The 23,368-nt window shown below is 37.1% G+C and overlaps 1 protein-coding gene across 1 annotated transcript in view; it reads right to left on the reverse strand.

Moving 5' to 3' along the window:
• The window catches only part of LOC135073923 (sonic hedgehog protein), a 40,622-nt gene extending 24,261 nt beyond the window's left edge, over window positions 1-16,361 (reverse strand). Inside the window, exon 1 of the mRNA XM_063968174.1 lies at window positions 16,086-16,361. Within this exon, the coding sequence (XP_063824244.1) occupies window positions 16,086-16,361 (276 nt within the window). The remainder of the gene's footprint in view (window positions 1-16,085) is intronic.
• Between the last annotated feature and the right edge of the window lie 7,007 nt (window positions 16,362-23,368).

Consider the following 23,368-nt stretch of genomic DNA (forward strand, 5'->3'; position numbering starts at 1 on the left):
GTGGTAAGAGCCTAGAAATATCTTGATTGCTGTTAGACCAATGGCTCGTCCTTTTGACTCTACCGATTTCAGCAGCTGCCCATTGAGCACTTTTCTTGAGTAATGTAATGAGTATTCAGAAATTATGGTGTCATTTTAAAATAATTGATTCATTCGCAAAGCTTCTTATTTATAATGGGATACGTTTATGATCATCAGGTAAAATTTATAAACAGATACTATAAGCCATGAAAGCGCACCCGTTATTTCCGCATTCTCATTTAGTCTTCTGCGTGAAAAAGAAAACTGCAGGTAACTAACAATTTTCCAGAGGAAAATGCCGTTTTCGTATTTTCGGGCATATCTTTCGCTGTCATCTCCTCTATATGACAGGGATGAATTGATTCAAAAATACAACATTGTTGTAGGAAATAGCCTCTGGGTTGCGAGTTGCGACTGACTTCAGAACCAAACTGCACTGCAACGACAATCAATGTTATCATTTGCAAAGACGGAAGTTAGCTCTTTCCCGAGACGTTTATATAACAATAAAACGAAATCAGTGCCGAGGCACGGCCTGCCTTATCGGGGCACGAAGTCGATCGGTCATAGTCAAAATAATGACGCGTGCGCACCGGGCGCCTCGGGGTAACAATTATACCCATTAGTTTATTAATCGCGGGCGAGCACAGCATTGTTCTGCCGGGGACAATCGTTGCTAGACCAAATAACGACAGGTCAGCTTACCTAAGAATGGAACTAACCAGAAAAACTAAACACAGGTCGTATTGCGTTTCAGTCTGTTACCGACCAGTCTCAAGGTAATTCGGGTTGAGATTTGTATAAATGAGTCATATGACATTATCATGAAAGGGCATTTTAAATTATTTATTATTATGGTTATGCAAAAAACTGCTGTATTATTCTTATGGTTTATTAAGTGCGTATTGTTAATATGTCAATAAAGTTGAGTTTGGTATAAATGACGATTGCACATATACATATGTAAGTACATATACAAAGGTACTTATACCTATGTGCAATATGGGCAATGGGAAGAGTGACTGGGGCATAAAAGCAACTCACCGTGTGAACCTGCGCTCGCGACGGAGGCTCCGAATAGCCCGCGCCCGCACTCCCATAAATAACTCGGACTATTACATTATAAGATTTTCCACCTATCGCACGGATGTTTGTAAATAAGCTATATGCCGAAACAACTGCGTGTACGCATTCCTTTTTGTTTATTACTCCTTTGTGTACTTTCACTAGCAGGGGTTACACTCTCGCTTCAGGAAAATGAACGGAAAATAGGTATCGAGCTTAATTAAGCCCATTACAATGCTTGCAAAAAAAATTTAGGGCCTGTTTATACTTTATAATATTTTTAAATAGGTATGTGTACTTTTACAAACGATATTAAAACATCTTCCTGTTAGGTAGTAAATATATTTTTTAATTCAATATTAATGTTAAAGTTGTAATATTGTAACAAAATAGTAGTAATTATTTTTATTCCCGCGCGTTAAGTTACTATGTAGCACATTTCTTAACTTTTTGAGTACAAGGACTAAATCCCACCTTTTGCGGTTGCGGCATCACATAGTGTGCATCTGCTTTGTATATCATCAACAATATTTTGTATAGAAAACTGACAACACGGTTGGCCTCCAACTCCTATTCAAAATGGTTTGCCCGCAAATCGTCTATGTGGTAGCCGATCGTAAACAAGCGAAGCGTTGCATGAATGCCTTCCCATATAAACAACAATGCCACTAAGAAAACCAATTATATGCTCATGAAATAACTTCGACAACAAACGTGCAAACAATTTCGAATACAACCTACTGTAGGTATAACAACGATGTTTGACACAGTTATACAGCAATTTAGGAGTTTAGGAATGAACCTATCCGCGGTCGCCCTATTTTCAGAGTTGTTTCAGTTTCATAGATTTTGCCCGTGTAAACTTCCTGTAAAGCGACTACCTCTTAATTCAATGAAATTTGATAGATTGTAATAGGAAATGTTAAAATATTACAGTTATTACTCATTAATCATCATTTCATTAATTGTCATTTTCAGTTTCATGGATAATAGGTACCTACTATAAATTAAACTTCCTGTTGCGCGATTACTTGCCTATATTACCCGGATTAAGTATATCAGAATATTTTAAAATTTAATAACATTTTCACAATTATTACTAATGCTTCAATTGACGTGATTTTATGTAAAAACCCCGTGATTAATTATTAAGTAGGTACTCGTTGATTAGGCTAATGAAGAATTTTCCATAAATTATATTTGGTTTAGTGCCTATTTACATTTTGTGCCTAACCTGAAATATTTTATGACGTGTTTACAGTTTATGAAGTTTCATGAGTGGGTTACATAGTCTTTTACAGTTATTACTATTTTACGATCACGCGGATAAATATGACGTTTATTAGTCAGTGTAGTGATCGCTAATACGCAAGAGTTACCAAAGCGTTTTACTTTCGAGAACACGCGTCTAACAAACTACTGTCTTCAAAATGTGCCATTACACGATGAAGTATAAACACGCGAATAACGTACAACTTTTCATAACTAAAACGGTACTTACATAAATGATTTATTCAGGTATTGTTGTAAACGTACCATGCCGATGAATAATCGGATATTTTATAAAGTAAACAGTGCTGGCTCCCAACACAGCCGGCTGAGTTATTAAACACTGTGGACCGAAGACCAATCAACATTTGTTTCGTATGCGCAATAGAGTAATCGTCTGGAAATCAAATCGAATTAACATCATAGTAAAGTAGCTATTTCAGTTTCAGCTCTCTTTTGCGATGTTTAATTATAACGGTAGTTTTAAAGATGTTTGCTATATCTGTCAATTGAATCTACGACTGTATTTGAAACTACGTGCAACGTAACAATGTAAATAAACATAAAATACACCTGTCATGCATCTATCACGCAATTAGGTCTCAAGCAAAGCATGATTCATAACTATAAAATATGTTAATATATCGATTTGATGGCTAATAATAACTGACGATAACTCACATTCGCACGTCTCCGCGAATTGGCTCCACCCGACAACACAAGAATGCACTTTACCTTCCTCGCAGAGTCAATCGGCAATTTTTTTCTGTTTACGGACAGTCCCGGCGATACACATGACACTCGACATGCAAAGATTAATTTCCGAGGTGGCACATTGTCACTATAATTTATGATCGACCATTGTCTTTTTACGTGACGTCACCTCACCTCAGACTCCATCCGATTAAATTACAACTTGTCTTTTTCAAGTGAAATATCATTTGCTATCATCAGATTTCAAAATAAATGCGAAGCGATGATATATTTATTAACTGATCGATGCAATTTGGATTAAAAGATATAATGTTAAAAGAGATTGTTAACTTTTACGTAGTTTTAATCCAAGCAAATAAGAAATTATGGGGAAATTATACTGGAGAAAATTACATGAAAGTTTTAAAAGGAAATAACTGAAAACGTGCACCAACTAATGTGTAGAGTATCTACAGTTAATTTGATTTTCCTTTACGACTTAAAAGATGTGTGTGAAAGCTTAGAGGTGGGTGAATGGGATGTTTTCATAGCGACCACATCGCGGTCAGTTGCATGCTCCGCGGACATTGTGATACAAAACTGGTGACCACCGCGATCTCCTTGTGTTTCAGTGACCGCAGCCGGCAGGCCGGCACCCTCAGTCATCGACCTCGACACACCCTGCCCAGCACAAATTGTTGCACTCAAAAACATTTATAGCCGTTAAATCGTCGCTCAAACGGTCTATAAAGTAGATGTGATTGGTCATAAAACCCTTGATGCACTTTGTGAAATTGTAAATGAAATAACACCTCTTAAGAGAAAACCGTTTTAATCAAGCCAATTAGATTGAATAAGGAAGGAAAACTATTTTTCCTGAAATATGTAAAATGTTGCCAGTTTGTAACATTCTCAGTAGGCAGCGAGAAGGTTCAGCGTATTGCTCAACCGATGTGTGTCGACGCGGCGTGTTGAATAGTTATATTTAAGCGTTAAGTATGCATGTCTTTTAAAGGGTTGTCAGAGTAACAAAGGTCGGTCCGCCAGCACACCGCTGGGTGGAGCTAATAAACTATTTGAGCAGAGGCCTGGTGTTGACACTGGCATTTCACACCTGAACAATGCGCCTCGTTTGCATTAATGTAAATTAGGTTAGGCCGCTGCCGCCCACATTCAATTAGACGAACCCTAAAGTAGCGCATATGTGCATATGTAAACGCGGCTAATGACGTGTACCTATGAACTTCCACGTGTAATGATCTTCGGAAGAAACATTGATGCAACCGCATACCGTGAATTGTTTCGACAACAGTTACGAGGCCGCCTACGGAAAGATCCCCGATCTCTGATCGGCCCGAGTGCACCGCGGCTCGCTAGTTGTGCACTTCATCATGCTGTTCAACATAAATCAGCATAAACACGTCGGATTAATCGCTGATGGATAAACTAGTACATGCTTTAATCCGACTAAAACCACACATCTGATAAAACATCTATAATTAATTTAATTTGCTGTAATTACTGTAAGAAATAAGCTTATCTACATCAGATATTATCCAATATTACTATAAGTTGCATAAGTCAGGTTAGCACAGTTAGGTATTAGATCTCGATATTTTTTGCGGTGACCAGCAGATAGCAAAAGTGTAATGCAAAACAACACATTGTCTGTGAGGAGGAATTATCTAACTATAAATAGCCTGGGGCAGAATCCGAGGCCCGCTGCGGTGTCAAAGACTGCGCGCTTGTTCTTCGTCCGTCAGCGCCCGCGCGCTCGCGTAAACAATACCGCGCGCGCACATTTACCAAACACTTCGCGTTTTTACGAAGCATTGCGTTCTACTACGAATTACAGTTTCATATCCGAAAATTCTACTAATTCTAATGCCTCGGCTATAAATAACTAATCAAGTCGCATAAAGTCTAGCAATGCGAAAACCAAAAAAGACAATCGAAGGTGCCATTAACGTTTCCGAAAGTCACAAATCACACCACCAAAATGCGAGATCTATAACCGAAAAAAGATCTATGTTGGGAATGATTTTTTTTCTTGTGCAGAGGGCGAGTCGCACGCGCGGCTCGATTGTGGCTGTGTGGTCCACGCTAGCCACTTTGTAAATAGCGCGGTTTACCTTTTTCAACTTTTGTGTTTTGTTACCTTTTGTGCTGTTGTAGGGCCAATATTACCATAGCTATTTAGGCTCGTCCGATAAATAAATACGCCATTTATCATGATAACTGATGCACGTGAATGTCGCCCGTCACACCGTTCGATGGGGTGAAGATTTGATCTTGGGGCCAACCCATTGTTTCAGTTTGTTTATTAATTTCAATATTGGCAATCGTATCGAGACATGGTCACGGAGTTATTTGTTTTAATAAAATATGAATCTTTATAAATACAAGACTGAAAATTCTATGATAACAAGCTTAATGCTCAAAGTTTGAGAACCATGAGTTCCCGACAAAAGGGTCAGCAAAAAGAAAAGGCCACTTTTTCAAATACTCAAATCATTTTTGAGTTGAGGTTGCCGAGGGCGAGTTGAGTGCACTTATCTAATTGGGTGCTAATTTGTCGACAAAAGGCCAAGTTTTACGAGTACAAGTTGCGGCGTGGCTGGACGGGACTCCTTGTTTGTACTAAACAAAAAAACGAGAGAAGAAAATAGTTTTATCTTCCATTTTGGAGTTTCCGGAATGCGATATGCATCAGAGCAAAATGCACCACAATAAATTCACTCAAACCGCAGGTTCTTTCACAATATTTGTGTCGGTCATATTAAGGTGCGACAAAAAGGGCCGAAAGGGCGGCCCTCGGTGAATGAAGGGAAGGTAAATAAATATAAATAAAGGTGATGGCGGCGCAGGGGTGCGGGGAGGACGCCCCGCGGCGCCTGCGCACGCTGCCCTCAGCGACCTTCTGAGGAGCCTTGAAGGATGTGTTGAAACACTTTTGGTTTTATTCCGAACACTAACAATCCTTAACATTGTCAATAAAGAAAAACCAAAGCGAAAAATTCCCTTTTTGAATCTCAAAAACATATCAAGTGGTATATCGATGTTTTCAGGCAACACGACCCAAACGAGGGCCGTCGTAAAACCCGTTTTGGCGTTTAATTGTAAAAATGCAATTACATGCTCATTGTTCCTCGTATCGGTTTGTCACACGTCATTAAACGAGACCAACGAGATCGTAAATGTTCGTACGAGCATGCGTCCGCGCCGGGAGTGGAACCGTGTTCAGGACCAATTACGGACGTGGGCCTTGCGAGGTGCACTTTTATTGGGTGCAACTTTTAAGTGCCGATCGGCACGACGAGGCGGTACTGCCTGATTTTAAAGCCACTTAAGTCTGATACAAGTGATCTTTGAAAAGAAATTATGCATATATTTCATCGACAATCGCATTCTTGAGAGTCACTCACGGCATGTAAATTGCAATCGTTGCATTCTATTTTGGTATTCATTTATTAAAAATTAAGCTCTCTGATTGCGGAAGAGAATCAAAGAACCGCTTTATCTTACACTGTTTACATGCACATACCTAATCTAAAACGGAATGCGAGCTTGTTAACACGTATAAAAATAAACCTATTTTAAGGCCATCTCGATACACCGCTTATGAAACGGTCCCTAAATCTGTAAATCATTCGTTTAGCTGGGTGAATCACCTTTATTACATATATCAAAGGGAACAGATCATAACATATTGCGAAAGCAAGGAAGAGAGCGCTTACCATTTGAAAGCGATAAATTACTAATAGCCATCGATAACACACCGACGGATAACGCTTTGAACCACATAAACAGAATGTGCTTGTGCACCTTTCTGTACGATCGATGTAGGACTTGCTGAACAGAATCAGATGGTCTAGATAACAGACGCGATCGGAAGCTCGATGCGATCAAAGCAACTTTGAATAGGTTGAGCTGTTTATGTATTTAGAAAGTAAATAAACCTCATAGGATGCGTATTGCTTAACGTTCTCGTGAAGAAATGTTATTTTGTCCTGCATTTTCAAAATTCAAGCTTTTGAGAATGGGGTTTCTTTAGTAAAAAACTGTAAGTAATAAAATCTGTAATGTCCTAGATTTAGTAGTTTTCGCTGTGTGTAGGTTATAACAAACAATTTTATGGCTGAGTTAGTATTGTAACTGTGTACTGTACCTGCTCTGCTCAAGTACCTACAAATACATCAAAATGATTTAAGAGTAGAATAATCACCCACTTGCAAACCACCTACGTCAATTAAACACCACCTTCTAGTTGTCAGTGTTAATTAACTTATATGTTACGAGATACGTGTTTGCGCAGCGACAAAACTGCTATGAGAGTGTTACAAAGTATTTAAACCACGTAACATAAACATATGAGGCATTTTATCAAAGGCAGTTTTATTTAAATAACATTTTATAATACAACGGTGATAATAAGATCTAAGAAAAAGTTTGTTTTTCCGTTTATCCCGTAATCTTGTGTGTTCTCGGGTTTGCCTGCGTGGCCCGTGCCGTAGCATTGACTGAGGTTTGACAGATAAGACGAAGATAAACCTACAAGTAAGGTCAGTAAAACTAACCACAAAAAATATATTAGCAACAATCTAGAAATAGCTGCCTCATAATAATACAAAGTTGTAAGTTAATAAATGTTTAAACTACAAAACAATACATAAAAAATCTATTTTTTTACAATATGTACTCGTATATTATTCATTAGTTAGTGGAAGTTCTTTAGCTTAATTTCAAATAAAGTATAATAAATTTTAATAGCGTCTTTCGTTGCTATCCATACCACGAAGCGCGGCAAATATTAGCTCGAGTAATTAAAACAAACGCGTCTCGCAGGCTGCGCGCGCAAACAGAGAATACCGCTTTTTGCAACTTGTTCCTTGTCAAACCATCTCTCGTCTAACTCGATAATTTTATGGAATTGTCATGAGCAATGATATTTTTTTCATCTATTTCCCAGTTATAATGCTATGAATGAAAATTCATTGGTGGCTAGTGCTACAGTTACTTACTACGGCGTTACGAATGACTACGAAACTAATATAATCGATTAATATAAAATATTCATTTTTATTTATCCACACATTATAAATATCTACTCTTTTCTTTTTAACTTTGATTTTTTTATTGGTTCCAATAACTAAAGAGATGAAAAATACTGATGTGACATTTAAAAATAGCGTTCATAGTTCACTAGACAAACAAAACTTGAAAAATAGCAAGATAACTTATCTAGGTATGTAGAAAAGTTGTTAAATGTCTAATTTAAAAGATAGATTGCCATCGGATTGCGGTAGATAGGAATCTATCATGCAATGCTAATAAACATGTCAACTTGAATGAAATGTTTCATAAAATTAAGTGCATTTGATGTTGTGAAACATCTCATTTACAATTTAATACGTAACCTATACCAAATTGTATGTAAGTCTAAACATTTCCAATAAGTATATTTATCTGTAAATGTAGGTACTCTATGCATATGATAATAATTATTTTGTTTACTTATAATCGCTAATCCAAAACGCCTTGTCTTGAACCCGTTAAGATATGAACGACGTCGTCGATTATATGATCAAATAGAGGTTCAGAATCAATAGAGGAGAGATTGATGGATAGTAGTAAGTACTTCTAATATACATACATATAGTTTAAGTTGACAGTTGTATGAGCTTGCGGTGTGTGGCAAACGTTAAATCAACGATTCACCTGTCACCTAATGAAGAGCTGCTGCCCTCAATATACAAATGTAAGGATAAAGTTAAATAACAGTGATATTGCTTAATATTCTACAATTCTATTAAAACCTGCACTATAAATTCACAAATTGATATTACGAACATGTCTTGATAATATAAGCCCTTACTTAAAGGGAATCGCGGAAATATCCAAGTACATTTTCGCCACATAACCAACTTATTAAAATCATAATCCTATCCAAGATACTGGAAAAGGTTAGCCTACTGACAGTGCACTTAAGATATCATGAAATCTAAGGAGTCCTGTGAATAAATGTAAAACTAAAAATCCAACTTTACTACGAATAGATATACCTACTTGTCGTTGCTTGAAAGTGGAACAACCGATCAATTTTACTGCTCACCAATAAGAAATTTGAAAAGATTAGGTTGTACCTAAAACCCAGTGCTAAGAAACTTCTGTGAATAGCCGAAGTATTCGAAAAGTGACTAAAAGCAAACTCAAATACTGATACTTAGGTAGGTAGGCCGGCTGTTAAGGAAAATTTTGGTTCGAAAGACCGAGAACTCAAGCGTACCTACTTACTTATTCTAAAAATCTTAGTAAAGTCTCGTTCCGCATTTCGCAATACTTAGCATTTTCACATGAATCAATGCACTCTTGCAACAGACTGTTTGAACAGCCGCCACACATGCCTACTACACTTAGTATTCGCGGGAAACCGAAGATTCCTGGGAGATATTAACACACTTGTGTTTACATATATCATCGCTGTTTACGTTGCTGAAGAGATGCAAATCGTTAATTCATCGCCACCTTAGAAGCGACTTTATAAAATATACTGCAAACAGTGGAGGTTCAAAGACCTGGCTCTAGAAGGCCTATTAGCCTGACTTTCCGCTTTTTTCCAACCGCACAGTATTCCGACCTCTCGCTCATCTGGCTAAGGGCCGTAAGAGACTACCGATTTTCGCTTCAGTTCAGAATATACTCTGGAATTTAAGTGGATTTAGAAATATGTTAGCGATATTTGAACAACCGTCTCCGCACTTATTTGTAGAAATATAAGCTTCCTCATAAATCTAGACATCTTCGAGATTTTAGATGTTACTTTTATTCGCAATAATTGCACAAAGTTACAAGAATATTTAGTTCGGATTGATTAGTCAGTGAAGTTATTGACTTCAATAATGACTTCCACTATTATTTTGGCGCAAAATAACCCTTATTGCTACAACATAAGATTCTTGGTGTGCCGGTGTCCGGGCATTTAACTAGCACTTAAAAATAAAGTAATAATTCAGATGATGCCGACGCTTAAACGATAATCGACTGTCGGATGTTTACAGGTTAGGAATGTTAACTGAATATTTGAATTCTGTTCAACCATTTTGAAATAAAAATACCTGTGACTAATAAATTTTTAAGCCAGCGCCACATGATACAATGTTTGTAAATCCAGTGCGGCGCGTTGCGAAAGCTATCCTTCGCAAACGCAATCGTAAAAAATCGAGCTTTCAACGCCACGCGCGCGTCGTGTGACCGCAACCTAAGCTTTGCATTTTCTAATTTTTTAATCAGTAGTAAAATACCAGCTAAAAAACCAGTTTTTCGAACGATGGTTAGTTTGATTTTCTGTACATTTTATTATTTACTACATATTACTATTAGCTAATAATTTTGTTAACAATTTTCTTTCATTATCAAAAAACAAAATAATGTAGGTAACTATTTTTAAATCTAAAAGCGCAATAGGTTATTTTTATGCTTTACAAGTTTTATAATACCAGTTAGTATCAAGCGCACAATGTTTGATTCGGCCGTTAAGAAGTCTTTATAACATTTTACAGCGCTGTAAACGCACCGTAGAATTTTAGGATTAATTTGATTATGGTCAATTATTCACAAAGCGATCGGGGCTCATTCCGTTTTTTATCCTGCGCTAATAAGCCGAAAAGCGTCTAATTTGGGTGGCGGTGTCTTTTGCTGCTAACAAATTAAACCACTTTAGCGTATCTGTTAATGAAATAAAATCAATATTAACAATCTATAATTAAGTGACTTTAAAACGATTTGGTCTTATAAAAGTTTTGTTTGCTTTTCGTTACTGTTTATCTAATAGGCGTAGAGTAGGAATATTCTAGACAGTTTCCGTCAACCGAAAAACGTTAACGCGAGCTAATCTTGGGATTACAATGGGGTTTAAAAAGTAGATAACAAAAGTTGGCGCGGCGACTGGGATTGCTCGCTATCTGCGCGCGCGCCGCAGTAAAAGCTCATTGTAACCCGAGCCTCAAATACGAAATTGAATAATGCTGACCTATCCCGCGACCGCCTTGCCCATAAATCACCGAGATATTTATGTCCCTCACCCCCCGCGGCCCGCGCACCCCCGCCCGCGCCCGGGCCTTATTCGCGTCCAGGGATATAAAATATTAAATAAAAACATACATAAAATGGTAAGTAATTCCGATTGGAATCGGAGGAGCGCAACTCGATGCGGTCGCGCGTCTATTCTGCGGTTTGCCGGTTTGCGCGGCCGGCTCAATGGATGACGGCCTTTTCAAAATAACTGATCCTTTACTCACAAAAACTAGTGTAGTAACAGACGCAGTATGGCTAACATGCATCTTTGACGTACATTTAAATTAGACATGATAATCACAAGTTAATATTGGCAATGTAAACAATTTGTGCTAAGTATGCACCTACCTACTATTTTAGATTTGCCATTTATAAACAAAGGCGTTTCTTTAATATAAAGAATTAAATTTACTTATATGAACATTAACTTTTAAGAAATAGCGAAACATTATTATTTTGTGGCACAGATCAGTTCTCAGCTATTACTTAAATATTCCCAAATACAAGTCAATCAGAACAAATAAATCCCAAACTGTCACCAAGCAAGTTATGCAACGCACAGAACAGCCATAGGAAAGAGCATAACACATTTATCTCTGATGCATCTTGGCTTGTAACGTACCGCTTCCCGTACGCATTAACTTTACTTATATTCCCTCTTATTTATGAGAAATAAATAATACTATTAGACGGAGATACCGATTCCTGATAAAAAGTGGGACCGAGTTAAAATGGGAGGCACGGCGGAGAGGCAGAAAGAAAGTAATGGAGGCGCATCGAACCGGTTTGAAGATTTTTACGAATGCAAGGCTGCTCGGTTCGACCGGGCTATGTGCTGCGCCCGGAGCCACACATAACATATAACCATCGGCGGATTCGCGCCGGCCTTTCTTCCACGCACACACCTGCATCATCGCCCGTACGGCCCATCTTATACCGATTATTATCTCCATATAACTGGATTCCACGTAAAGGTACATTAGGCTATTAAAATATTTGCTGTGCAAATCCGTTCGTACTTATTATTCGAGTCATTATTTGCAAATGAGTGGGTAAACAATAGCATCCTTTGAACGAGCGACCACTATTTCAGTTCTCGGGTTGACGGAGATTGAAATATGGTTGTGATGACGTCCAGCCCGGGGCTTGGACTCGCTCTAGTTGGTGGAGCGTAAACACCTTGTCTCGGCCGCTAAATCGAATTCACTCCGCCAAACAATCTATTGACATTGCATTAACCTGTAACCGAAAATAGCGACGCTGATAAACATGTCCCATGAATTCGGAGCTGTTCCAGAATTTGACTTGAAGAAACAATTGCGGGCTGTTACAGTTGATGTTTATCTTCAATAGAATATAGATACTTAGAGTTATTATGGAAAAATAAGCTTACCGCCTTTTCCTATGCAAACATCACAAACAAGCTACATAATACTTATAAAAAAAATCTACAAAATGTCTGCCCGTCTGTTGTAATATTGCATCAAATTAACTTTATGTAACACACCTGAAAATTCCTACACTACGCTTATATTTTCTTAAACACCAAAATCCCAGACTGTCTCTATTTTAATTGGCGAAAAAAAATCCGCATAACCGAAACAGCAAAAACACAGGCCAACAGTAACCCGAGACTCACTGTCGTTCACAATTTTTATTGGCACACTTTGTGACATGAGGAAAAACATTTTCATCTGAATGGTATATTGCAAATTACACAATTGCCTTAGTGCGAGGCGTTCTCAAACAAATTGCTACAGTCTTAGATGTCGTTTCGATGTACAAAGAGTTATAAATCAGCAGGGGACGTGTACCATCAAACGGTCAGAGTATAAACTTAAGTATTATACGGGATTTTGTCTAGGAATATAGTTTTGAACTGCAAATAGCATTAAACATTAACAGCTAAAGCGTGTATCTGTTTGTAGTAGCTATTTCAGGAATTACTGCAGTTCGACTGGAAATTAAAAGCTCTCTTTGCCAAAAATAACAGTTTTCAACACCTAAAAATCTTCATCAATAGAAAAAAAATGATAATAATCAAGATAAAGAAAGTTAGAAAATATGATATCTATATTTATATATATAAAAGAAAGTCGTGTTAGTTACTCCACTTATAACTCAAGAACGGCTGAACCGATTTAGCTGAAAATTGTCAGGGAGGTAGTTTAGAGCCAGGAGAAGGACATAGGATACTTTTTATCCCGTTCGAAATAAAAAAAAAGTCTGCTTATTTATTGCCATTAAGGCGGAACAAAGTTCGCCGGGTTAGCTAGTTTTTCAATATAAGAAACTACCAGTTACTTTTTATTAATGGAGGAAAATTCATACATAGTTCCACCATACCTCTTAGAGAAATTAATATTAGTAGTAGCAACATGACCTACATAGCCAAGGAAATAGAGTGACCGACAAAGGCGATGTTTGTCAGTTTGTTTGTCAACAGGCGGCCATGTTTGATTAACCATTAGAGCCGCTCGCGCAATATTTTCCTATGTGTTTTGCTGAAATATTATCCGATTCTGAAGGTTGCCAAACGTTTTAGCAGAGCAGAGCAGAACATCATTACTATAATTACATCCGAAGTTGCTAATTTTTATTTATTGCTTACTAAAAAATCAGGGTTATTTTGCTAAAAACATGGTAATTTGTTGTCAAACAAACTCCAAAGTATTACCTAAAGATAGGCAGAAGTAGTATAATTTGCTAGACACGCTGGACACTGACCTGCCATATCATTGCGTCACACAGGTATCACATGTGAAAATATGATTGCATGACTCATCATCACATTTAAGTACTTCATAATAGCTATTGTATCGTTCCACTTTGCAGTCATAATTGACTTCAGATTTCATTAGTCACTGACAACTGAAGACTGCTTCTATAGTGACTTTATACATGTCTTTATTGCTGTTAACTACAATAAAACATATAACAAGTACAGCACTTAATAACATATTTACTTGCAGCATATTCACTCCAAGCGGTACCTTTGACGCGAGGATGGGCAAACATAGTTTAAATATCTACTAATCTACATAAGTATATGTCGTGCGAGGCTTACTCATGTAAACTCACTATTAAATGTGATAATAAGCAGGCAGGCACATTATTCATCTATGACTGACTGAATACACAATAGTTACTTAGATTAACTTAAGCATACATTACCTTAAGCTATTTTGGACAGTCCAATGCTTTATTTATTTTATTAATAACTTATTACCGTTCTTTATTTTTCAAGCAAAAAATCTAAATGTAAGTAAATTATTAGTACCTATTATAAATTACCTATACAAAACAAAAAGACGTTTATAAAATAAAGATTCATTGCAACTTGTTCAGTAGGTAGCAGAATGATCAAATAAAATTGCATCATTTTATTATGGTGAGTAGTAAAAGTGATTAACACGCTACCACATGGTAATTCATTAGATGAGGAATAGCTCATTGTGGTTTTTACTACATGATGATAAATTCAGGTATTTATATGTTTCTATTTAGAAATACATTTTACCTAAGGTACATTGCTATCATAAATTAATAACTTAACTAAATTTTATTCTACAATGCACAATGATGATTTTAAACACTTGAAGTAGTGAAATAATACCTAAAAGCTAAAAAAGCTCCTACAAAGTTGTGTCTTGACTTTGTGAAAAAAAAAACACTCTTAAGTGCTATTTTATAAAAATAGAAGAAAAAAATAAACTTGAACCTTTTTGAACCTATGTAACAAACAAAAGATGTAAATATAAAAATGGCTGACTACTAAATTATAAAGAAGCTTAATAAAAAACTAATTATAAACAGGTTTATTAATGAGGCAATCTAAGCAAATCTTTACCTACCAATCTACGAGCAAAATTAAGTAATTTTGAATGAATGATCATACCTACACGATTTAAATACATAACACAACTAAAGAAAGTTTGTTAGGGAATATAAATGTGTTTTTAACAGCTGTTAATGTGCGAAAAACTGCCTTTTACGAATGGTGGGCCATTCAATGTAACAGAATTGCCACTAAACACGGTGACATGTCGTTTGCTTGGTTTAACGCTTACACCTACTTGTTGTCGTTAACTAATAAGGGATGGGAAACAAATAAACTTGTACTATATGTGTGAAAAAGATTGAGAGGCTTTTTGAACTTTCAATTATTATTTTTTTCATAAAAGTTTCAGAGTAGTTACGGTATGTTAAACAGTAATTTACATCTAATGTAACTGATAAAAAGACAAACAACAATAATTCCTAAGCTGAACTACTCAAAAATACTAAATGACATTTGTGCGTGAATAATTTGTAAACTACCCTCGCATGCGTTTGCACAGTGAAACAATGAGTTTTTTATTTGTTTTAGTGAAATGTTTACAATCTGATTACGTTAATTGATGAATGAAATTTTTTATGAAACAGTAAATGAAAAAAAACTTTTTTAAAATTGCGCACGGAAGACACAACAAAGTATTTCGGACAAAAAATTCCCGTAAGTTATCTCGAAGCTTTACAAAGCGTCATGAACGACAACGCATGACGGAGAATGCCTTCGACACCAACTTTTATGACGGCCATATATTTACCCAAACTGGCATCAATATTGAAAAGAAATCATCATTCATCCATTAGTCACAGAGCCAAAATATTTGTTGACAAAGCCTGCATAATTGTAATGCTACAATCGAAAACACTCGCTACGAAGCTACCGTAACGCCCGCAATTTGTTCCCATTGTTCCACGGGCGTAATGTTTACATCGCCGATTGTCCCTACCCGCGCACTAAGGAGCTGTTTTCATAACAGAGGACACTTCGTGAAATCCATTGTTTCAAACAACCATAACGGCATTCAGCACTTCTCAAGAAACATCGGAAGAAACTTCTACCGCACTGCACTGAAAGACACAGTTTCGATACCTCGAACTGAACCGGAGAACACTCGGAAGCAGTGGAAACTCACCTGGGTCATGAGGCGATCGGCGCCGGTGCCTTCGTCGTCTTTGAAATCGATGTCCGGATTGTAATTAGGCACTAAGTCTTTGAACTTTTCGTCGTGTCTGGTGATGCGGCCCTCCGCGGGCCCGCTGGCGGACTTGTTGATCTCGCTGTAGTTGGGCTCGTGCTGGCGGAACACGAGGGGGTAGGAGCGCCGCGCCTGCTGGCGGGGGTTGAACCCGCGGCCGGGGCCGCACGCCGCCGCGGCGCCCAGCCACACAAGCACCAGCGACAGCCTCATCTCGCAAGCATCACTTCACGCGCGCTCGACGCACGACCACCGCGCGCCGCGAATTGAGCGACACTGAGAGCTCGGGCACGCCGAGCGATCCTCCACCACCGCCTCATTGCATCCCTTGCACGCCACCACCGAGCCCTTTCATCTCGTCGGGAAATCATTGTTTCCTTTGCCCTGCGTTGACGTTGCACACGCCGTTATTGTGTAGATCAGGGTTTTTTACGCGAATTAGATGGGCGCTTTCAACCGGGGCATTGTTCGACCACTACAAAAAATCTTTTAAATATTTTAACAAGCAAGTCTTGCTATGATCTTACTTTCCAGCAAGAATTGTGACGAAAGAAATTAAAACTAACGGACTTTAAAAAAAATAACAAAATACTTAACTAACACAAGAAAAACTCATAGCTGATATAAACAATTCATTTTTCATGACATGACCTAACCTAACTTTTCGATATCTGGTGAAAAATAAATTTATAAAAAAAATTTCATTTATTATCATTATATTAACTTTTACTAGCTTTCCAAATAAGGAAAATCTGTTTATTGGATCAACACAGTCTATGGAAAACCCATTAGGTACGGTTAAATTTTGGAAAATTCTGATGTTAATAAGTCGTGTACATATCTATTTAGAACATGGTTTATGTTTGAACTAGATTACGTGAGAAAATCTCTGAAAGAAAACCCATCACAACATTAGGTTATGTATACCTAAGTACAATATTTCTTACAGGCATGTTCTTAACTAACTCGTTATTGCAGACGATACAATATAGAAAAATCACACACTAATATTATTTTTATTGATTATTAGTTGCTAAGCTTATGGGAGTAATTGATGTGCTTGCGATATAAAGTGAAGATAACGCCTTGTATATGTCGCAGGCAAATTGTATGATTCCGCATTTTACAAACGGCGTCGTCAGTTTACAAACGCTCGCTGTTCTATGAAATGCCGAAGGCAAATTGGCGACTCGTTCAATTGATAATTTCGACTATAATTGTTGCAATAGGGTGACCATTATAAAACACATGTTGGACAAATCAGACTTTATTTCAAAAACCAGGAATCTATTTATTCAAATAGGACAAACTTAAAATTCGTGCTACTCCTCTTTAGGAGTAGCACGAATTAAAATATTTTCGTAACAAAAACAACACTAAACTAATTTAAACTGATGACGTACCTAAGTATCAATAATACATACTTTTATGAATAATATGGTACTTTCGAATACAGACAAACGGATAGGTAGGGACATAAAACTATGACACAAAATAAGTTACGATAATCAGTTCTTTAATTAAGTCCTAGACTGCATCCCACTTAACACCAGATGACTGTGGTTGATATGCATAAAAAAAAAACATTTTAATTATACCTGGAAGAAGCTATAACACTATATTTTTTATGCCAATAATATTCCGCAGAAGTCCTCCGAGCACCAGATTCCATTGTCACCTTAGCGTTTTTTACGTGCGGGATAACCTCAAAAACTTTTTCATTTGTCCACGGCTTTTTCACTGCTCCTATTTGTGAATCGTTAAATTTCCTCAATGCACTATAGTAAATGTCTTTAAAACAGTACTTTTTTGGGAAAAGTCCTTTGAATACGTACGTTTTCTGTATCACAATACCACTACTCGACGCCATTTTTCTTGTTTTGATAAGCAGCGCCTCGCGTGGTAAGAAAAAGAACTAAATACTTCAATTTGCCGCGGCATTTTGTAAACGGCGATTGAATTGGCTATCAAATTTTGTGGCATATTATAAAGTGCCAAGGCAATTTACATTTTGCCTTCGGCATTTCATAGAACAGCGAGCGTTTGTGAACTGACGACGCCGTTTGTAAAATGCGGAATCATACAATTTGCCTGCGACATATAGATCAAAAGAAAATTAATCATAGCTCGCATCCGCATGAGAACATGATTTAGTATACTTTTGAAGAGTTAACATCGTTGACTGACTTACTACTGCTGCTCTTTCATAGTACGAGCTCACGTAATTCCTAAAGATGCGGTGGACTAGCTTTTACCCGCGGCCTCGCCCGTATTAGGTTTGTCAGTAGATGAAAACCGGGATGAAAAAACTACCCTATATTATTTCTTGGGTTTTTTGGGGTTACCCAATAATTCAGAAACTGGACCTGAAACTACTAACTAGGGTTCATTCATTAGTTTAAGCGTGAAAATACTTACGGACAGACACATAATAATTATATCTGTTGTATGGATATGGAAGTATGGATGGATATCTACACACGTATATATACATATTTACAAAGCCAAGCCAACAAAGTTTTGGATTTTGGGTAAAACCGTGATGTCAACAAAAACTATCATATGATTCAAAAAGCCCATTACCTACTAGGAATTTCACTACTCTGATATGGAGACAACATTTGCTTATGAGTTCAGTATTTGCTAATCATTCAGACATGCTTATTAACCGCGGATATGTGTGCGGTCTATTCCGCATCCCGGTTCGGCGTTAACGTGATCGTCAAACGTCTTCTGCAAATCAATGGCAGGTAGGTACTGATCTAGAGGGGGGCAAACTGGGGCGCCTACCCTAGGAGTCTAGCCTAAGGCGCCAAATGGTAAGAATTAAGGGGGCGTTTTGTGAAAAATAAAGTTGAATACATTTACTCGCACATCCAAGTCATGAACGCGTTGATTTTTTAGGCATCTCAAACGCTGGAAGGTGCCATAATAAAATTTGGCCCCGATTAAAAAAATGGTATCCGTGGCTAAACTGGCTGAGCATTGGAACAGTTAGTAGTACTTGTTTCGCCATTTATTATTCATCAACCTGCCTCGAATATGTTATTGAACATCTAACGACCCTTTGTCTCGTGTCCGCAATGCCGTCACAAACCGACGAGTTTATGTGGGTGGAATGGTGTGTGACCATTTGTTTACCTAAATTTCGTTAGGATTAGTCAAATAAAATGTAAAACAATTTTGCAGCATTGTCAATTGCCTTCGTTACCTATTATTGTCAACAACTAAAGCTGTGATGCTAGGTAGCAGATAAATGTATTGTCGCAATAAGTTCGCCTTAAGTACCAATTTGAAGAATTGCACTGACAGCTTTCTGTATGACCCAAAGCTTGACTGGCGGAGAATGCTTTTAGCATTAAGTCCACCCATTGTACATTCTATTTGTACAATAAAACAAAAAATGAATGATGAAGGATTGATCGTGAATCTGAAAAACGATACCTAATCCAAAATACTTTTTTCCAATACATTCAGAATACAGCACAGCCGCGCCTTAATGTAATAGGGGCGATGTTGCACTATGTAAAGTCTGGTATGCCGTCTATGCAGTTCAGAATAGTGTACCCTCGTTACGTAGCAAAGTACTAGCTACTACATAGTTACTAGTTCCACGACGTGATTGCAACGATGTGCGCACACCACACCCGTGACAGCGCGCCCTGTAATCACCACCGCATTATCATTAACATGGCCACGTTCATTATGAGCCGCTGAATACTATGTAGGGGAAGTAGTACACGATTATGAGGCTAGTTTATGCGACCCTTTCAATTGGACCGCAAACTGCTGCACTCTTGAAGCGACGGCACTTTTTTTTTTTAATTTATTTAAAGACTTTATTGCACACACAACACTTTTGAAAGGAAGAAAGACTTTTGTGGATCGTTGGTGTTGAACATCTGATGTAGAGCAGTAATTTTGACTATGACTCTCGTCAAACGTTACCTAAATTCGTAAAACGTCTCTTGGGCTAATTAAAATTTATATAAAATGAAAATGAAAACCAAAATAGGTTATACCTACTTTTTTTTATTTTAATGTTCATTACATATTAGGTATACCACTTACTTAGATACTTAGATTAGGTGCCTGGATGCGAGCGGCGCAGGACCGGTCTTCGTGGTAATCCTTGGGGAGGCCTTTGTCCAGCAGTGGACGTCTTTCGGCTGAAACGAACGTAACAACGAACGAGCGAACTTAGATACTTACTCGTAAAAATAATTTAGGTATGCTTTTTTATCTGGGTCAGATTTTTCAGTTCAATTTAAGAAAAGAAAGTTCCCTAGAAGACAGTCTAGCATGAGAAATTATAGAAATTGTTAATCGTAATTTCAATCCTTAGTTTTACACAATAGTAACCGAAGGTCGGGTCATCAGACTTGCACGTGCTATCGTAGTAGAGCTTCTGGACAAAAACAATATCTCGACCTCCATCCATTCCCGAAACAAGACAATACCAAGCGCTCGCATTCTCCACGAGTTTTGACCCGGAAAAGGCTTCTTTAGTAGGAAAATTTATACGCGCATTTGCATAACAGAAACGGCCTATTTAGGACGATTTGTAAGCAACACCAACTCGTACATCAATACAATAAAATTCTGTGCTGCATAAACTCCCCATAAGTCATACTAGCCACACTAGAACACGCTTTGTTTGCGTTCGCCGACCTATTAATAAAAATGTGTTCTAGGACTGTTGGTTATCTCGAAAGTAACCTTCTCGAAAGTATTAGAATAGAAATTCCAAATATTAATGACAGCATAAAAAATATTATGGAATAGTTCTAATATTTATTTTCAAACGTGCGAAAACAAGTTCACACTCCTTATCTTCGTTAATGAGATCTTCGAAGGGTTCCGTGTGAACCGGAATTGGGCACAAAGGGTGGAAAAGATCTCGCGTTTAACACAAAGCTTTAAACTTTTAACTTTAAACTTTAAACAGATAAGATGATTTTTCATACAATTTTTAGTCTTAGCCACCGAAACGAACTTTGTGACTCACGCACGGTTTTTGCCTCTCACCTGCTTATCAACCAGCATAGAAATGTGGCAATATTGTAACATTTTTAAATTAGATAGTGATAAGGATATAATTTACTGTTTATTACAAATTTAAGTGCCTATTAGGTACAGAATAATGGTTAAATGAAAACGGGCACTTTACGGGAGTAGATAGAGCAAACAAGAAGAGTACCTACCTAGTAACAACAATTTTTTAAGTAGTAGGTTACAAAAGTTTATAATTTCTCATAGTATTTTTTAAATTCATAAAGTTACGTTGCATCTATCTTATTCCGAGTTACAAGTTACCACGTGTAATAAATAAATAATTTTCTACAATGCTGTGAAAACGTAGAGTCATTTTCATTGTGCTTGAAATTCAGTTACTACATGCCCTTTCAAAAACAGGTAGTGGTAGATTGCGTCACACCTTCAGCACCAGACATTGTATCCTGCAATTATTAGTGTAGTTTATTACACCTCCTGGCGCCAGCCCTCGTGGAGGCGACCGCTGACCAGCAACATAATGCCGCTTACACACAATAAACTAACCCAATAAACCACTATTGTTGTATAATTCGTGGCTTTACCGACTCATTCATAACTCTCAAAAGGATGTCAGAAGGGATTACTACGTCCTGGAATGTACGAATGCAAATATCCGTTGTGAATTTCAAACCTCGATGACCAACATTTTTATGGCAAGATAATGAGTTTATTATTTCCCTTTTTCAAACTGTTAAATTTTAAACTTTATTACACGAGAAATGTTGGACAAAAGACAATGAACATACCTACCATTGGTATTCTCGACAGTTAAACCTTTGAACTGAAAAAAAAAAAAGGAATTGCGTGAAAAATAACAACATTAAGTACCTTTTTTATAAGAAAATTCGGTTTTAAACTATTACCTAGTTGTTCACAAAAAGTTAGTTAGCTAGTTAAATATGTGAAATAAAAGTTACCTATTAAGAGCCATTTCACAAAAATATTCCGCGCGAATTTAGGTAAAAGCTGTCAACGCAACGTCAAAAGAGTAAAAAGAACGCTGAAATGGACAAAAAAATCTTGAGCCGTGACCGTATTAAGACTTGATTTAAGTTATTAATTTTAAGGTAGAATTAGGTATTCAAACTTGATAAATTAATTTAAATTTTTAATAGAGTTTAATAAGTCTTTTATATTTCGATTCATAATGAAACACGAATAGGTATAATATGTAAAATATATATTAAGTACAAAATAAAGACAGTCACATAGTGAAAAAAAAATCTGCCCCTTTACAGCTCCATCATCGGGCCCTGGATACGAAATATTCGTCAAGGCGAATCACACAAGCCCAAACTCCATAGGGTTCTATTGTTTTGTTACGGAGGTGGCCATTGCATCTCCTCCAGATCCATTATCAGACAGAGCTAAGAAATAAATAAATAAATATTATTATAAGTAAACAAATAACTAAAATAATTCATCTTACTATCTTACTTCTTACTAATATTATAAATACGAAAGTTTGTGTGGATGTCTGGATGTTTGTTACACTTTCACGCAAAAACTACTGAACAGATTTTGATGAAACTTTACAGTACAGTACAGCAGTACTAGGCAGTCTGTGTTCAACTATCACTCGGGTCGGAAGTTCCTATCGCAAGACCTTTGGTTCACTCAGTTCCGATACGACTCTAGTGCTGTGTGTAATTATTTTCGTGAATACACTGAATTTATTAATTTCTACGAGTGGATTTCATTTTGCCTGAGACCTACGCCATGAACCCTGAACCAGAAGACCCTGTCGCCAGCGACAGCGACGCTCATCCATCCCTGGCGTCGACCAGAATAATAATGTTAGGCTATAATTTATGACGATCTGTGACAAACTAAATTTCAAGCGGGTGAAGCCGCGGGCAATACTACATATTTCATACTAGCTTTTTGCCCGCGACTTCTTCTGCGATGAAGTGGAAAATGGTTCTAATAGAATTAAAATATTCTAAGAAAATTAATTTTGTTAAAATAAATGATTATATTTTTTGATATAACATCTACAAATTATTATGTTTAAATATTTGAATACTTACAAAATTATGAGATCTTTCTAAAACACACTACAACACTACACCTGCCGCAGATTTCTTTGTAAACAATGTTTTTTTGTTTTTCCTTCAGGTGCTAAAATCACCAGGCTATTGTGTGCGCATACTCTGGAGTATTCC

The sequence above is a fragment of the Ostrinia nubilalis genome, chromosome 8 (assembly GCF_963855985.1).
Source record: "Ostrinia nubilalis chromosome 8, ilOstNubi1.1, whole genome shotgun sequence".
In the NCBI taxonomy this organism is placed as follows: domain Eukaryota; kingdom Metazoa; phylum Arthropoda; class Insecta; order Lepidoptera; family Crambidae; genus Ostrinia; species Ostrinia nubilalis.